Here is a 14,516-nt window from a genome sequence, read left to right on the forward strand (position 1 = left end):
GGCTGTGATTCTTGCATTGCAATGGTAGATTAAAGTTAGTTCAAATTAGCGCACAATTTCGCATTTCTTGGTCTTCTTGGAGGAAACTTTCGTCATTCTGGCCATAAAAGCCGTGGGGAATCTGAGCAGCTCCGTGATCGCCCTCTAGAGGCTTCAGAAAAGTGGAGAAATGATAGGCGTGGCATGTGATATTTGTGCCTATAACCCAGCTTTTGATTGGACGCTTGCCATGAGAACATGTTTATTCAAATCTTTGTGTTTCCTGAGATTTGTATGTGATGCTGTTATGCTGCCAATAAAATGCACTGTGACTCATGCAATGTAATCAATTGTAATCTTTAATTTTATTTTGTATAGAAATAATTGGTTAATCACAGCTTTTCCAGTAAATTACCATATCCCAATTATAGAGAACAATTGATTATAATAATGACTTTGTTTGGCTGCATTGATTTCCCAGAAAAAGGTGCTTTACTGGCTGATGGAACAAATTTGATCAGATGCATCAATTTTGTAATGCTCCATGTTAATGTCTAAAGATGCTACATAGAGTCATTAAGAATTATGTTTAGATGTAAAACTTTATATTATACATACTATGAAATGTGACTTATTATCATTTTACAGATACCCAACAGAAACGGTATAGGCATTTACTATTTGTATGATGTTATCAAAAGCATGTCATTTATTAATTTATTTTTCAATTTGTCGATTTATTCATCATTATGGATCATAACAACTGCTACAACCAATAGATATAAGCATGCATTTTTTCTGTTTTAGGTTAAGTCTCTTCCCTTCTCATTATTTCTTTGTCCACCTTCCCTTGTCCCCTGTCCTTCTCCCTCCTCTCTATCTCTCTTCTCTCCCCCTCCCCCTCCCTAACTCTCCTCCCTCCCCTTCCCTCTCTCTCCTCTCTCCCTCCCTCCCCCTCCCTCTCCTCTGCGCCAGCTGCTGCGGCTGCTTCCCAGAGACAGAGTCCCCCCCACCCCCGCCTCCCCCCTCTCCACACACACACTCATGTACACAGACACACACACACCCACGCCCACGCAGACAAAAGGCCTGATTCGCCAGCCGAACACTGCCCACCTCTCTCTTTCCCTCCAGCCGTTCCTCCATGCTAAAGGGGCGACCGAGCCTACTGCAGAGAGAGAGAGAGAGAAAGAGAGAAAGAGAGAGGGAGAGAGGGAGAGAGAGAGAGAGAGAGAGAGAGAGAGAGAGAGAGAGAGAGAGAGAGAGAGAGAGAGAGAGAGAGAGAGAGAGAGAGAGAGAGAGACAGAGAGAGAGACAGAGATAGAGGGAGAGAGAGAGAGAGAAGGGAAGAGAGAGTGAGAGAGACTAGGCCCTAAGACTGGAATGGATTCTGGCTCTGATGGCCTACAGATGAAGTAGCAAGAGAGAGGGGGAGGAGGAGGAGAAGGAGGAGGAGGAGGCGGCAGAGAATGGGGGGCAAGCAGAGGGAGAAAAAAAAAGGGCAGGCGTTGACTGAGGCCTAAACAGGAAGACTGCTCACTGAATCTTGAAAGAGTGAAGAGAGAGAGAGAGAGAGAGAGAGAGAGAGAGAGAGAGAGAGAGAGAGAGAGAGAGAGAGAGAGAGGGAGAGAGAGAGAGCGAGAAAGCACACCACCACCACCACCACCACCACCTCCACCACCTTCACCGCGGGTATGCCATCATTTCCTGCTGGCCTGTCTGTGCATACGTGCATACGTGCATGTGTGCATGCGAGCATATGCTGTGGCAGTGGGGACCGGGGGGGGGGGGGGGGGGGGGGGGGAGGTAAACACCACAGAGGAGCTGCCGGGTTAGGTGGGGGTGTGCGGGGCGCGTGCATGCTATCTGGATCCTGTGCTTGTCCGTGTGTCTTCATGAAGAGCATGGCGTACGATGATGCAGCAGGCCATGATTTTTCTTTTTTCTCATCTCTCTTCTTCTTCTCCTCTCTTCTCCTTCGTCCTCCCTCTCCTCTCTCCTTCCTCCCTCGCCTGTGTGCCACAGAGCTGGGGGCGTCGTTGCCAGGAGCGACGGCGACGACATCATGGATTATTTACAGACTGCCTTGAATTGAGGACCACCGCCGGCGGCACTGGGGGGGTCAGGCAGACAGACGGCTCTCTGTGCAGACCGCAGGCAGACAGGCAGACACATCTGGGCTGAATCCGCAGCAGAGCTTCAGAGGAGGAGAAAGGCCCAGGTACAAACGGAAACCTTACCATCGCCGTCGCTTCGTCTCTGTTCTCAGACCGTGGGGGAACTTGCATTACATTGATGTGTTTTCATTTTTATTTCCACCACCCATCCGACCTTGTACTCCTTATTTTTCTGTTTTGCTGTGTGGCGTTGAATGGGCTTCCCTCCATTGTGGCCACACTAGCCAGGCCGGGTTCTGGGACAGAAGCAGAAAGGAAGCAGGCATCTGGCTCCAAGCTCTGATTTGGATTACAAATCTTCCATCTATAAAACAATGCAACCATCTTGTCTTACCATTACCTCGGTACATCCTACAGTTTGGCAGTATAGCTTCTTACGTGAGCTCCATGCATGTTCTATCTCTCTCTCTCTCTGTCTGTCCCTCTCTCTCTGTCTGTCCCTCTCTCTCTCTCTCTCGCTCTCTCTCTGTTCCGGAGGCCGTACTGCAGCAGGCACAGCGCTATGCTGGGTGTCGGGAACCAGCTGAAACCGGTTTGAGGCAGACGGAGGGGCTAACAGGAACAATGGCGTGTCTGTGCTCCACTGAGGGGAATAGAGACAGAGAGATGGAACGCTGTAGGTTAACTTTAGCACGTCAAACAGAAGGCCCACGACCGCCACGACCAGCTCGCAGCATTCTGCCTGCTGACGCCATCGGCTTGGCTGTGGCTAGCCGATGCAGCATAGCTCTCGCTCACTCTCTCTCTCTCTCTCTCTCTCTCTCTCTCTCTCTCTCTCTCTCTCTCTCCCTCTCTTTCTCTCTGCCTCTCTCTCCCTCTCCCCCTCCCTCCCCTGAGGGGGAGCAGCGCAGAGCATGGAGGAGGGAGGAGGGGGGGGGGTGTGGAAGGGACCCAGGAGGGGCAAAGAGACTGGATGGACGTGGCAGATTGTAGGGAGAAAGAGAGAGAGAGAGAGAGAGAGCGAGAGAGAGAGAGAGAGAGAGAGAGAGAGAGAGAGAGAGAGAGAGAGAGAGAGAGAGAGAGAGTGTGAATCTGCCGGGAGCCTACCGCCACATAGGATCCGTCTCGGTCTATCAGTCTGTCTCTCTCTCCCTCTCTATCTATCTGTCTCCTTCTCTTTGTGTATCCCCATCCCACCGTCCCCCCCACCGTCCCCCTCTGCGCGGGGTCGTATGCCACTGGTCTGGGGCTGCAGAGCAGGAGGACCACCACCACAGGCACCAGACAGGGCAGCAGCAGAGCCCTGGATGTAACCTGACCCCTGGGAGGCTCCGGGCCCTGGTCTACCCGCTGGTGGGGAAGGAAAGGAGGAAGAAAGAGGATCTCCTTGTTTTTGTTTGGTTTTTCCTTCGTCCTTTCGCCCCCCCCCCCTCCTGCTCCACGCTCCCCGAATCACCCACCCCCACACCCACCTCACCCCCCACACCCACCGTCCCTAAGGCAGGGTGGGCTGGACGGAGAGGAGGGTGGATGATTTTGATTTTCTAGGGGTGTTAGTGGTGGTGGTGGTGACTTTGTCTGTCTCAGGATGGAAGGAGGAGGAGGAGGAGGAGGAGGAAGGAGGAGGAAAGGACGAAGGTTTTGTTAGTGTCTGGAGAGAGACGCAGGAGAGATGGTGAGGAGCGGCTGGTTTTTTCATTGCATGTCGTTGTCTCTCTCTCCTCTCTCTCTCTCTCTCTCTCTCTCTCTCTCTCTCTCTCTCTCTCTCTCTCTCTCTCTCTCTCTCACCGTTTGTGATGATCACGCCATTCTCCACTCCGCTCAGCGGACCGATGGCCTGTGGATCGCTTCTATAGCAGACGAGGTGTGAAATACTTGCATGTGTATTAAAGCTGGTTTCCAGGAAGGGATGTTTGCGTTTGTCCTCTTTGTGCATTAAAACATACGTCATGGATGGTGGTGGTGGTGGTGGTGCTGGTGGTGGTGGTGGTGTCATGGCTGCTGTCCCTGTGTTCCCTGCATCCAGAGCGGCCCTCCTTCTGCTGCAGCTCTCAAAGCTCAGCAGCCATCTTTTTTTTCTCCCCTCTTCATGTTCCTCTCTCTCTCTCTCTCTCTCTCTCTCTCTCTCTCTCTCTCTCTCTCTCTCTCTCTCAATCCAAATGCTCTCTCGACCTCTCTCCCTCGTCCCTGCTTTCCATTTGTTTATTAGCTCCTGCCATCACCGTGGCTACACCACGACGCCCTCTGTGGCAGCAGTACAGATTTAAGTCATATATTTTTACGTACATCCACACAAAGGCGAAAAGGAAGGCGTCCTTTTTACCGCGTGCACGCAGGAGCATACACACACACATGCTGCTGCTGCTGTGGCTGCACGTACGCAGACTGTGGCTCCCCGGGCTGCGCCCCCCTCCCCCCTCTCTCCCCCCTCCCCCACACACAGACACACTCACATGACACATAGCCACATCTCCTATCAGTCCCATCACGCTCTGCAGTCCTGTCGCATTGAAGCCCTCGACGGAATAATGGTATAGGCCTACATGGTTCATTATTATCCTCTATCTCTGTGCTCTTCTTCATACACAATAGGAGATGGGATGATCTAATTATTGCATGATCATTATCACCATAATCATTTTTATCTTTTTAAGGGTTTTGGATTTGTTTACCCTAATAATGTGTATTTGTCACGGACGAAACAGAATATGCAAGATGTAGTTAGTTATACTATGCTATTATCTTTAAGTAGTTGCCTTATTCAAGCTCCTGCTATTGATTATAAATCCATCTTAAAACTAAATTAGTGGTGGTGCAAATCTAGTACATTTTAGTGCAGTCTGGATTATCATGATGGAAATAGCCTTGGTTTTGTGCCCCTTGGAGAATACTCAATGCAGCTGTTGTTTGTTGTCAGAGACCGAGCTATACAGGACTAGAGGACTTACTCATTTCGATAATTAGGTTCCAGTTTAAGAGCAATTTAAGGCTTCAACTATTTAATGAGGCACGGAACAGTTTATGAGGCTACTTAAACTAAACTATTCCGAACCTACTCAAATTTCCAATCTTAGAAAACAGTCCCTACTTTAAAACTAAAAACTAAAATTATTATATAACTTATGCATAGTAAAACATCTGCATCCTGTGTGTCATACAGAAACCCTCGTCGGGCCTTGAGCAGGGGACCATGGCAGACATGAAGACTCCGGACTTTGACGACCTGCTGGCGGCCTTCGACATCCCCGACATGGTGGACCCCAAGGCTGCGATCGAGTCCGGCCAGAACGACGATCACGAAGGACCCCTCAAGCAGGCCAACGGGGGCAGGGGGGGGGCGACCAGTGAGGACGGGCCCCTGTCGGCACACGACGTTGGCGTTAGCGTCATCGTGAAGAACGTCAGGAGCGCGGACGCCGGAGAGCAAGATAGATCCCTGCAGAAGAACGTCAGGAAGAGCCATAACCCCCGGCATGCCCACGATCCCCATGGTAACGGTGTTCATTATGGTTTACTACAGGCAACTGCATCCGCTATCAAACTCGACTCCAAGAACGGATGGCGAGTTCCCATGGAGGAAAGTCCATCAGCCAATGCTACAACCCTGACGATTCATCAGTTCAGCCCCATATCCAGTGCTGAAGAGTTTGATGACGATGATAGGATTGAGGTAGACGAGCCCACAGTGATGAACTGCAGCCAGCCATTATTTAGAACCACTCCCAACTCCTTCGCTGTCCATCCTTCCTGTCCCAAGAAAGAAGAGCAGAATCGTCGGTTACCTACGTTGGTGGACTTTGACTCCAAGCTCAGAGCAACTAGAAATCTAGGTCAAACTAAAGCTGAGGCGAATAACAAGTATGGTACTTTAAATAACGCCAATCCCACGGACACGTCCAAGGCAAAGCCCGAACTGCAAGCAAAACAGGAAGGCATCAACCCCCAGGCACAGGAAGGTAAAGAGGCTGTTGAACTGTCAGGAAGCAGCTCAGATCCTGATCTAAGTGTTTCCCAGGCCAAAGCAAAGACCTCTGCCAAGCTTTCTTCTTGTATAGCCGCCATAGCAGCCCTCAGTGCAAAGAAAACCAGTAGCAGGCCCCCGAGAGTCTCCGATCGCCCGACAATCCAGAAGGAATCAATCGCTGTCAGTCCCCGCGGCGAATCACCGAAGGTAGCCAAGGAGAGCCCAGGCCCTCCAGAGAGGCAATCCAAACAGGAGTCAGCTCTTGAAGTTGCCAAACGACTGTTGTCAAGAGAACCAGACAGCCCATGTAGTGTCACTAGTGAATGTAGCAGTAAAGAATCCCCTACCTCGCCTACAGGCACCACCCCGGTTATCCCCAAAGTTCGGATCAAGACCATCAAGACCTCGTCGGGCCAGATCAAACGCACCGTCACCAGAGTCCTTCCCGAGTTTGACGCCGAAGGCAAGAGTGGGGAGGATTCCAACAACTTGTCTGCAATGGTTTCCTCTGCGCTTTCCCCCACCACATCCAACAGAGTCTCTCCCTCCCCGAGAAAAGACTTGCTTCCAAACACAGTGCTAGCAGGCCGTCGCTCGTTGGAAGTAACAAGGCACATGACCATCAAGCCTGTGGCGACTGCCTTTCTCCCAGTCTCAGCAGTCAACAAGGCAGGTTCACAAGTCATCAATCTTAAGCTAGCGAACAACACCACAGTCAAAGCAACGGTAATCCCTGCGTCCTCTGTGCAAAGTGCCAGCAGTGCTATCCGTAGAGCTGCCAACGCCACCCAACAACAGACTGTCATGGTGCCGAACTCCAGTCTGGCCAACGCCAAACTCGTGCCAAAGACTGTTCATCTGACCAACCTTAACCTTCTCCCAAAAGCTGCATCCAACACCACCTGTGAGATCCAACAGGCTGCACCAGGCAAGAAAATAAAACAACAGCAAGTCAAACCACAAACCGCCAAGGCTGGCCAGCTCCCGAAGAAAGTCTCCAGGGTCCAGGTGTTGTCCAGCACTCAAAGTACCGTGGTGGAGGCATTTAACAAGGTCCTGAGTAGCATCAACCCTGTGCCTGTATATGTGCCCAACCTCTCCCCGCCTACCTCAGCCTGTATCTCCCTCCCTTCCCGTGGCTACAAGTGCCTTGAATGCGGGGACTCCTTCGCGCTGGACAAAAGCCTAAGCCAACACTTTGAGCGGCGCAGCGTACGAATAGAGGTCACCTGCAACCACTGCGCAAAGAGCCTGGTGTTCTACAACAAGTGCAGCCTGTTGTCCCACGCCAGGGGGCATAAGGACAAAGGGGCGGTCATGCAGTGTTCCCACCTTATTCTGAAACCCATTCCCACCAACCAGATGACACACACGTCCCCCCCCGTCGGCCCATGTGGCGCTGCTTCGGCCCCTGTCTCGACCGCGCCGACCGTGAACCTCGCAACGACTGCGTCCCAAGCAAAGGCGACCAGCGGGGGGGCGCCGATGGCGGTCATCTCAGCCCCGAGTGGTTCTCCCCTAATGGCGGCCATGCCTCTGGAGGACGACGGGACCAAGCAGTGTAGACAGTGTCTCAAGTGCCTGGAGTGCAACGAGATGTTCCTGGATGAGAGCTCCCTAGTGATCCACTATCAGCACGCAGTGGAGATCAACGCACAGGTATGTGTGTACGTGTGTGTGTGTGTGTGTGTGTGTGTGTGTGTGTGTGTGTGTGTGTGTGTGTGTGTGTGTGTGTGTGTGTGTGTGTGTGTGTTTGTGTGTGTGTGTGTGTGTGTGTGTGTGTGTGTGTGTGTGTGTGTGTGTGTGTGTGTGTGTGTGTGTATGCAATGCTGAATAAACAAGCTTCTACTGAGCTGACGGCCTATGTGGTCTCACAGCTGTGCGTCCGTTTGTTTGTGTGTGTGTGTGTGTGTGTGTGTGTGTGTGTGTGTGTGTGTGTGTGTGTGTGTGTGTGTGTGTGTGTGGGCGTGCGTGCGTGTGTGCTTCTGGCCAGTAGAATGATAAAGAGTAAAAACGATTACAGAAGTTTGAATAATTAAATATTAATTGACATGACTAGCATTCAATATTCAGTTTGTATACATGAAATCAGACCAGAAAAGTTGGTTCCTTGTTGAACCTTGATATGACACTATGACACACAAATGATGAGAGGTCCAGGTATAACCCAACATTTCATGTAGCTTTTCTTCTTTCACATGACTACAGAAAACCTGCAGTGTCTGCCAAATGCTGCTCCCCAACCAGTGCAGCTTTGTGTCCCATCAACGGATCCACCAGCACAAGTCTCCCTTCATCTGCCCTGAGTGTGGAACCAGCTGCCGGTCGGTCCACTTCCAGTCTCACATTACCAAGAACTGCCTGCATTACACCCGCAGGGTCGGCTACCGGTCAGTACTTGTTTTAACATGATACATCTTAACAAGAAATACTACATTACATGATTCCGATGGGGTTTGGACTCTTAACTTTGGAGTGTTGACATGGGAAGTCGCCCTTGGAAACTGTTCGGAAAAGGGGCAGGCATCTTTACAAAAATACTGGGCAGGTGTTTGGTCAAACCGTCTCTATCGCCACTGTGATAGATAGCGTAGATCACATAGTTCCTCATAGAAAGCTTATTAGACGGAAACACTTTGTTCTGCCACAAGCACCTAACTTGGATCCTGGCAAGATGGGTTAGGGTTAGCTTCTAGCTTCTAGCTTCTAGCTTGCTTTAGATTCTAGCTTGTTCAGGATTTCTTGGATCCAGCTGCCTCAAAAGGTATTGGAGTTTACCCCATACACCAAAATCTGCTGATGTAGCCTGTTTTTGCAGCTCATCTCAACACCTACATATTTTACACAGCATTGGCTTTGTAGTGGCAACATTAGCTTTAAAGGACTGGGCGTTGAAGTAAGTGGCTTAGAAATATCCCGATTTGACTTCAAGAATAGTATAAGAGTATAGACCTTCCCTGATCACCATCCACTTCTAATCTCCTTCAATGCATTATAATCTTTTGAAGGATTTCCACATTGACACGTTGACGGCCGCTCGTCTGTTTCTACAACAAACCAACCCTCTTAAACTCACCCTACATTCCTTCCTCACCACTCTCCCCTCTTTTGTTCTCTTGTTATCTGTAGGTGCGTCCACTGCAGTGTGATCTTTGGAGATGCGGCGTCCCTCAAGTCCCACATCCAGAACACCCACTGCGAGGTGTTCTATAAATGTCCCATGTGCCCCATGGCGTTCAAGTCTGCACAAGCCATTCACTCACATGGGTACACCCAGCATCCAGGAGCCAAGCTGGCAGAACCCAAGTACGTTTAAACATCTGTCTGAAATCTAACAAACTTAGTGGGCAGACGTTTAGCTGATAAGTCTATTGCATTTTTCGTCAACCTATTGAGCCTAATGATGAGAGAGAGAGAGGGAGAGAGAGAGGGAGAGAGAGAGAGAGAGAGAGAGAGAGAGAGAGAGAGAGAGAGAGAGAGAGAGAGAGAGAGAGAGAGAGAGAGAGAGAGAGAGAGAGAGAGAGAGAGAGACGTCATGGGGGAGAAAGAGAGAGAGAGAGAGAGAGAGAGAGAGAGAGAGAGAGAGAGAGGGAGAGAGAGAGAGAGAGAGAGAGACAGAGAGAGAGAGAGAGAGAGAGAGAGAGAGAGAGAGAGAGAGAGAGAGAGAGAGAGAGAGAGAGAGAGAGAGGGAGAGAGAGAGAGGGAGAGAGAGAGAGAGAGACGTCATGGGGGAGAAAGAGAGAGAGAGAGAGAGAGAGAGAGAGAGAGAGAGAGAGAGAGAGAGAGAGAGAGAGAGAGAGAGAGAGAGAGAGAGAGAGTCGGAGGGAGGGAGGGAGGGAGGGAGGGAGGGAGGGAGGGGCATCTACACATGCTCCATCTGTTGTATGTCCCCCACTATATCTGGGTGGGGAAGCCCAGAGATAAAGAGGCAGAGGGGGATGTAAAGAACTAAATACAGGCACAATAGCTTCTCATATAGGAGTAAAAGAAAAAAACTATGCATGGTCGGCACATGCCCTTTTCCTTCTTGTTTTTACCAGTTCCAAGTTCTCCTTGTGAGGATGACTTTGTATTTGTATGTATACTTGAATGTTGGAGTATCGTATTGTACGTCCAGGCCCCTCTTCCATGCATTCCTGAGATGCACACTCACAACTCAGGAATGCCTGGAAGAGGCTTAACCTCATCAGCTCGTAAAGATGTCTCGAGTGTGTCTTGTGTTTTTATTAACAGCGTTAGGCTCCGTTGGTCAGCGTAATGAACAAAGTAAATCTTGGGGATGACATGATGTGTGGGTTGAGGGTTTGCTGGTGAGCGGTAGGTGGGATAAATCACTGTTCAGGGCCCGGACCAGTCGATGACCCTGGAGCAAAGTGTGTAATTAAAAACAGTGCAGCCTGGTAGGTCGACACAGTAACAGTGTCGAAAGGGCTTCACAGGCCCAGGATGTAACAAGACACCAGCTAACCTGAAGCCCTCGAAAGGGAAAGAGAAAGTTTCCAACTCTAAAAGGGAAGGAACATTGAGGAGGCTCTGTTTGGTTAACAGTAGATTTACAGCAAAAAGATTCTTTGATGTTTAGTTTCACGTATCTGATACGGGCCGCTTGTTCACAAAAATCGTACATCAACACAGGTTTGGATAAACAGGCGTGTTACTCAATACCCTCGTCTGATTCGTTTTGTTTGGACCATGAAACAGGATTAACCCCTTCATGGAAACTCTCGTTAGAATAAGGCACGGCAGCTTACTTGAGTTTGTGTTTCCCCCTGTCCAATGCCAAGTCTACGCTAATCGATTCAGGGCCATCCGCAGCAGATGCTCCTCCTGTCTGATTCCTTGCTGTTAAAATATAGTTAAAATATATTGATGCAGATTAATGACATTGAAATGACCACTGTGAAACGACATACACAACAGATCACCTCCTTGTTTTAGGAAAAGTTTATGATATTTTCACAGGTTTAGTAACTTTCTTCATTCCTCTTTATTTAGTTCAGTTCCGAACCTAACTGTCCCTCCAGGAGAGATTTGACTTAAAGTTGAGTAAACAAACACAAACCATAAAGTGGACATGGGTCATTAGTCACAACAACCAAAGAAAAGAATACATCCATTTGTTAAAAGTTAGCCGATATTTTCACCTGCCTCTGTGTGTTAATGGCGGAAAATTGTTGTTAACCTATTTCATTATTTAATAGATACTAAAACACATTAATATTGTTGTACTCTACATGCTAACAGATTGTGTTTTGTGTGTTCACATCCCCAGGTTGATTTATAAATGTTCCATGTGTGACACGGTGTTCACGCTGCAGTCCCTGCTCAACTCACACTTTGATCAGCACGTCGGCAGCCACAAGGTGTCTGTGTTCAAGTGTCCCGACTGCTCCTCGCTGTACGCCCAGAAGCAGCTCCTGTTGGACCACATCAAGGTACACCTCGTAGACTCTCACATTCCCTTTTCCTACTCATCGACAATAATGAAGATCAATGACGTATGTATGTATATATTACTTTATATTATACATCACTTTAATCACTTTAATATACACAACGTGTAGAGTTTTCTGGGGGATTGTAATTAGTTGGGATTTGTTTAGAATTAGGCTCCAACACTGTTCCTATGGATTCTTCCAGATCACACATGGGACCCTAAAGAACATCGAGGGTCCTCCCAACCTGGGCATCAACCTGCCCCTGAGCACCAAGCCCACCCATTCCAACAGCAACAACAACAACAACAACAACAGCAGCAGCAACAAAGATGGCGGCCATGCCAACCTCCCAGGCAAGAAGCCCGGGCCCTTGTCCCTGAAGACGACCAACAGCCACTGTAACTCAGGGGACCATCGGGGCCCCCAGGGGCCCCAGGTGTACACGTGTGGGGACTGCGACGGTGTCTTTACCACCAGGGAGGGGTTTGTGTCCCATGTGAGGCGAGACCACGGCAAGGTGATTGATCAAGTCACTGTTTTTTAACTATCCTCTGTGACATCACAATGTGGGCGGGCCCAGACCCGGATTGAAGTGCATCATTGGTGGACTGTATAAGGGTTGACCCACCACTTGTCATGTCTCAAAGGGCTCCGTTTTGAAAGGGCGTTGCATTGACTCACGCACATGATCGAAAAAAACATGTTTTTTTTCATTATAGATCCTTAAGAAGCATCCGTGTCGGCAGTGTGACAAGTCCTTTAGTTCCTCACACAGCCTGTGTCGACACAACCGACTGAAACACAAGGGTCTGCGGAAAATCTACACCTGTCCGTGAGTACTTTGTTTTTGGTCATTTATTGGTGGCATTTAAGCAAAAGCGACTTTGCGGTTATTTCATCTCCATGCAATTTGCAGGCATTGCCCTCCTCTGAGTCAGCCGTTCACCAAGAGAGTGCTGCTTGATCAACACATCCAACTGATGCACGACGTCAAGGAACCAGAGTCCAAGAGCCAGGAACCTGCTGATGTGGAATCCCAACCCAACAAGGTAAACCTACACTCACTACAGAGCCCTGTATGAGATGGGGGCAAGCCCACATCTGCTGCCACAGAGAGGCACAGAGAAGAAAGGTTAAAAACCAAAAGCGAGAACCCAACGAAAATGTCTTCGGTTTTAATGTGAGAGAAAATGAGACGCACCATTGTAGCATTGTTTTCTGACTTCTACCCTCATATAATCTGAAAAAAATGAAAAAGTTGTAATAGTAAAAGGAATTCACCCTCCGATACCCCCAACCTCACTTGTATGTGAGTGGTACCACTAGCGGCAACCTTCTAGTGGTACTTGATCAATCAGTATTTCCTCATCAATTCCTCGCCTCAATGTGCCTCAAACACGTCCTCCATAAGCCCTCGATGTCTTCCACAGGCCGCTGGCTCCAAGAGGAAACCAGAGGAGGAAGAAGAGGGGGACGGCGAGGGGTCTCCCGGCCTGCACCCCAGGGGCGCCCACGGTCCACAGCCGCCGCCGGTGAAGAAGCCCAAGGTCCAGCTCCCCAAGGCGCTCCAGTGCGCCGTCTGCGGCTTCTGCGGCGCGGCCGACCCGGCGGCCTTCCGCCTGCACATCCCGCAGCACAAGACGGACGGCTCGTCGCACCAGTGCCAGGAGTGCGGCCTCTGCTACACCTCCCACCGCTCGCTGGCGCGCCACCTCTTCATCGTCCACCGGCTGAAGGACCACCACAACCTGGCCCGGCGCGGACGCACGGACGCCGCCTCCGCCGCCGACGAGGAGGACGGCGAAGGCGACGGTCCGAGCGGGAGGGAGAACCAATCGGACGTCAGGGACGAGAACGACCACGGGCTGCCGGGCCCGAGGTGCAAGGTGTGCCGGAAGGTGTTTGACACGGAGGGGCACCTGAACAGCCACATGAGGACTCACGGGATGGCGTTCATCAAGGCCAAGAGGCTGAGCGCTGCCGAGAAGTGAAGGGGGCGGGGTCAGAGCTCCGGTGGTGGCGAGGAGGACTCGAGGGTCGAGGGACAATGACCAAGATGGCGTGATGAAGATCTTTATATTTGACTACACGTTTTGCACAAACGTATATTTATGTATGTATATGTATGTATATATAAAGAACTGAATGGATCTATGTGCTAAATGTAAGTGTAAGACAGAGAGATGCAATGTGTTGTAGGAAGATATTTCAGTGTCACTTTATGTGTGGTCAGACGGAGTTGAACAATTGAAATAACTTTTTTGTACACGAGAGGTCTTTGAATAGATCTTTTTTTATAGAGAGAGAAAATAGTGTTTTATTTTGCAGCAGTTCCATTGTGGACGCGACACTCTGGGTGTCGTATCACGTGCAGGTTGTTTTGGTGGGACCCTGGGAAGCCATGCTCAGAGTTGCAAATACTCTTAATGTCCAATGAATGTTTAATAGCACTGCAACAACCCGTCCCACACACACACACACACACACTCACACACACACACACCCACACACAAACACACACACACGCACACACACACACACACACACACACACACACACACACACACACACACACACACACACAAACACACACACACACACAAACACAAACACACACAGGCAGACACACACACAAACAAACACACACAAACTCAAACACACACAGGCAGACACAGGCAGACACACACACACACACACACACACACACACACACACACACACACACACACACACACACACACACACACACACACACACACACACACAAGCACACACACAACACCCTGAATTTCTACCTGGAAAATGAAGGCAGTAGGATTACCATCTGATTTAGTTAGTCTATAAATAGATTTATTTTTCCATTCGATTTTCATTAAGTAAACATCTTTTTTGCATTAAGTAAACAACCAACTGAGATACTTCATTTGAATGTCCTATTTTCTAAAGCAACACCATGGAGCAATTTGGTAGAGTCCGTTTTTAAATTGCTCTCAAATAAAACAAAGTAATATAATAAGT

At 49.5% G+C, this 14,516-nt stretch overlaps 1 protein-coding gene across 2 annotated transcripts; it reads left to right on the forward strand.

The window, feature by feature from the left end:
* Nucleotides 1-1,780: 1,780 nt before the first annotated feature.
* Nucleotides 1,781-14,043, forward strand: znf532 (zinc finger protein 532). 2 transcript variants are annotated; one of them, XM_030342269.1, is made up of 10 exons: nt 1,781-2,200; nt 2,646-3,771; nt 5,257-7,719; nt 8,269-8,450; nt 9,190-9,366; nt 11,333-11,495; nt 11,701-12,015; nt 12,218-12,330; nt 12,415-12,547; nt 12,929-14,043. In XM_030342269.1, the coding sequence occupies exons 2-10, from the start codon at nt 3,769-3,771 to the stop codon at nt 13,487-13,489; spliced, it is 4,110 nt and encodes a 1,369-aa protein (XP_030198129.1). In that variant the 5' UTR covers nt 1,781-2,200; nt 2,646-3,768; the 3' UTR covers nt 13,490-14,043. The 2 variants fall into 2 exon arrangements, with proteins under 2 accessions (XP_030198129.1, XP_030198130.1); XM_030342270.1 differs by lacking the exon at nt 2,646-3,771 and having other exon boundaries at nt 12,929-13,489.
* Nucleotides 14,044-14,516: the final 473 nt, after the last annotated feature.

The sequence above is a fragment of the Gadus morhua genome, chromosome 19 (genome assembly GCF_902167405.1).
Source record: "Gadus morhua chromosome 19, gadMor3.0, whole genome shotgun sequence".
Lineage (NCBI taxonomy): Eukaryota > Metazoa > Chordata > Actinopteri > Gadiformes > Gadidae > Gadus > Gadus morhua.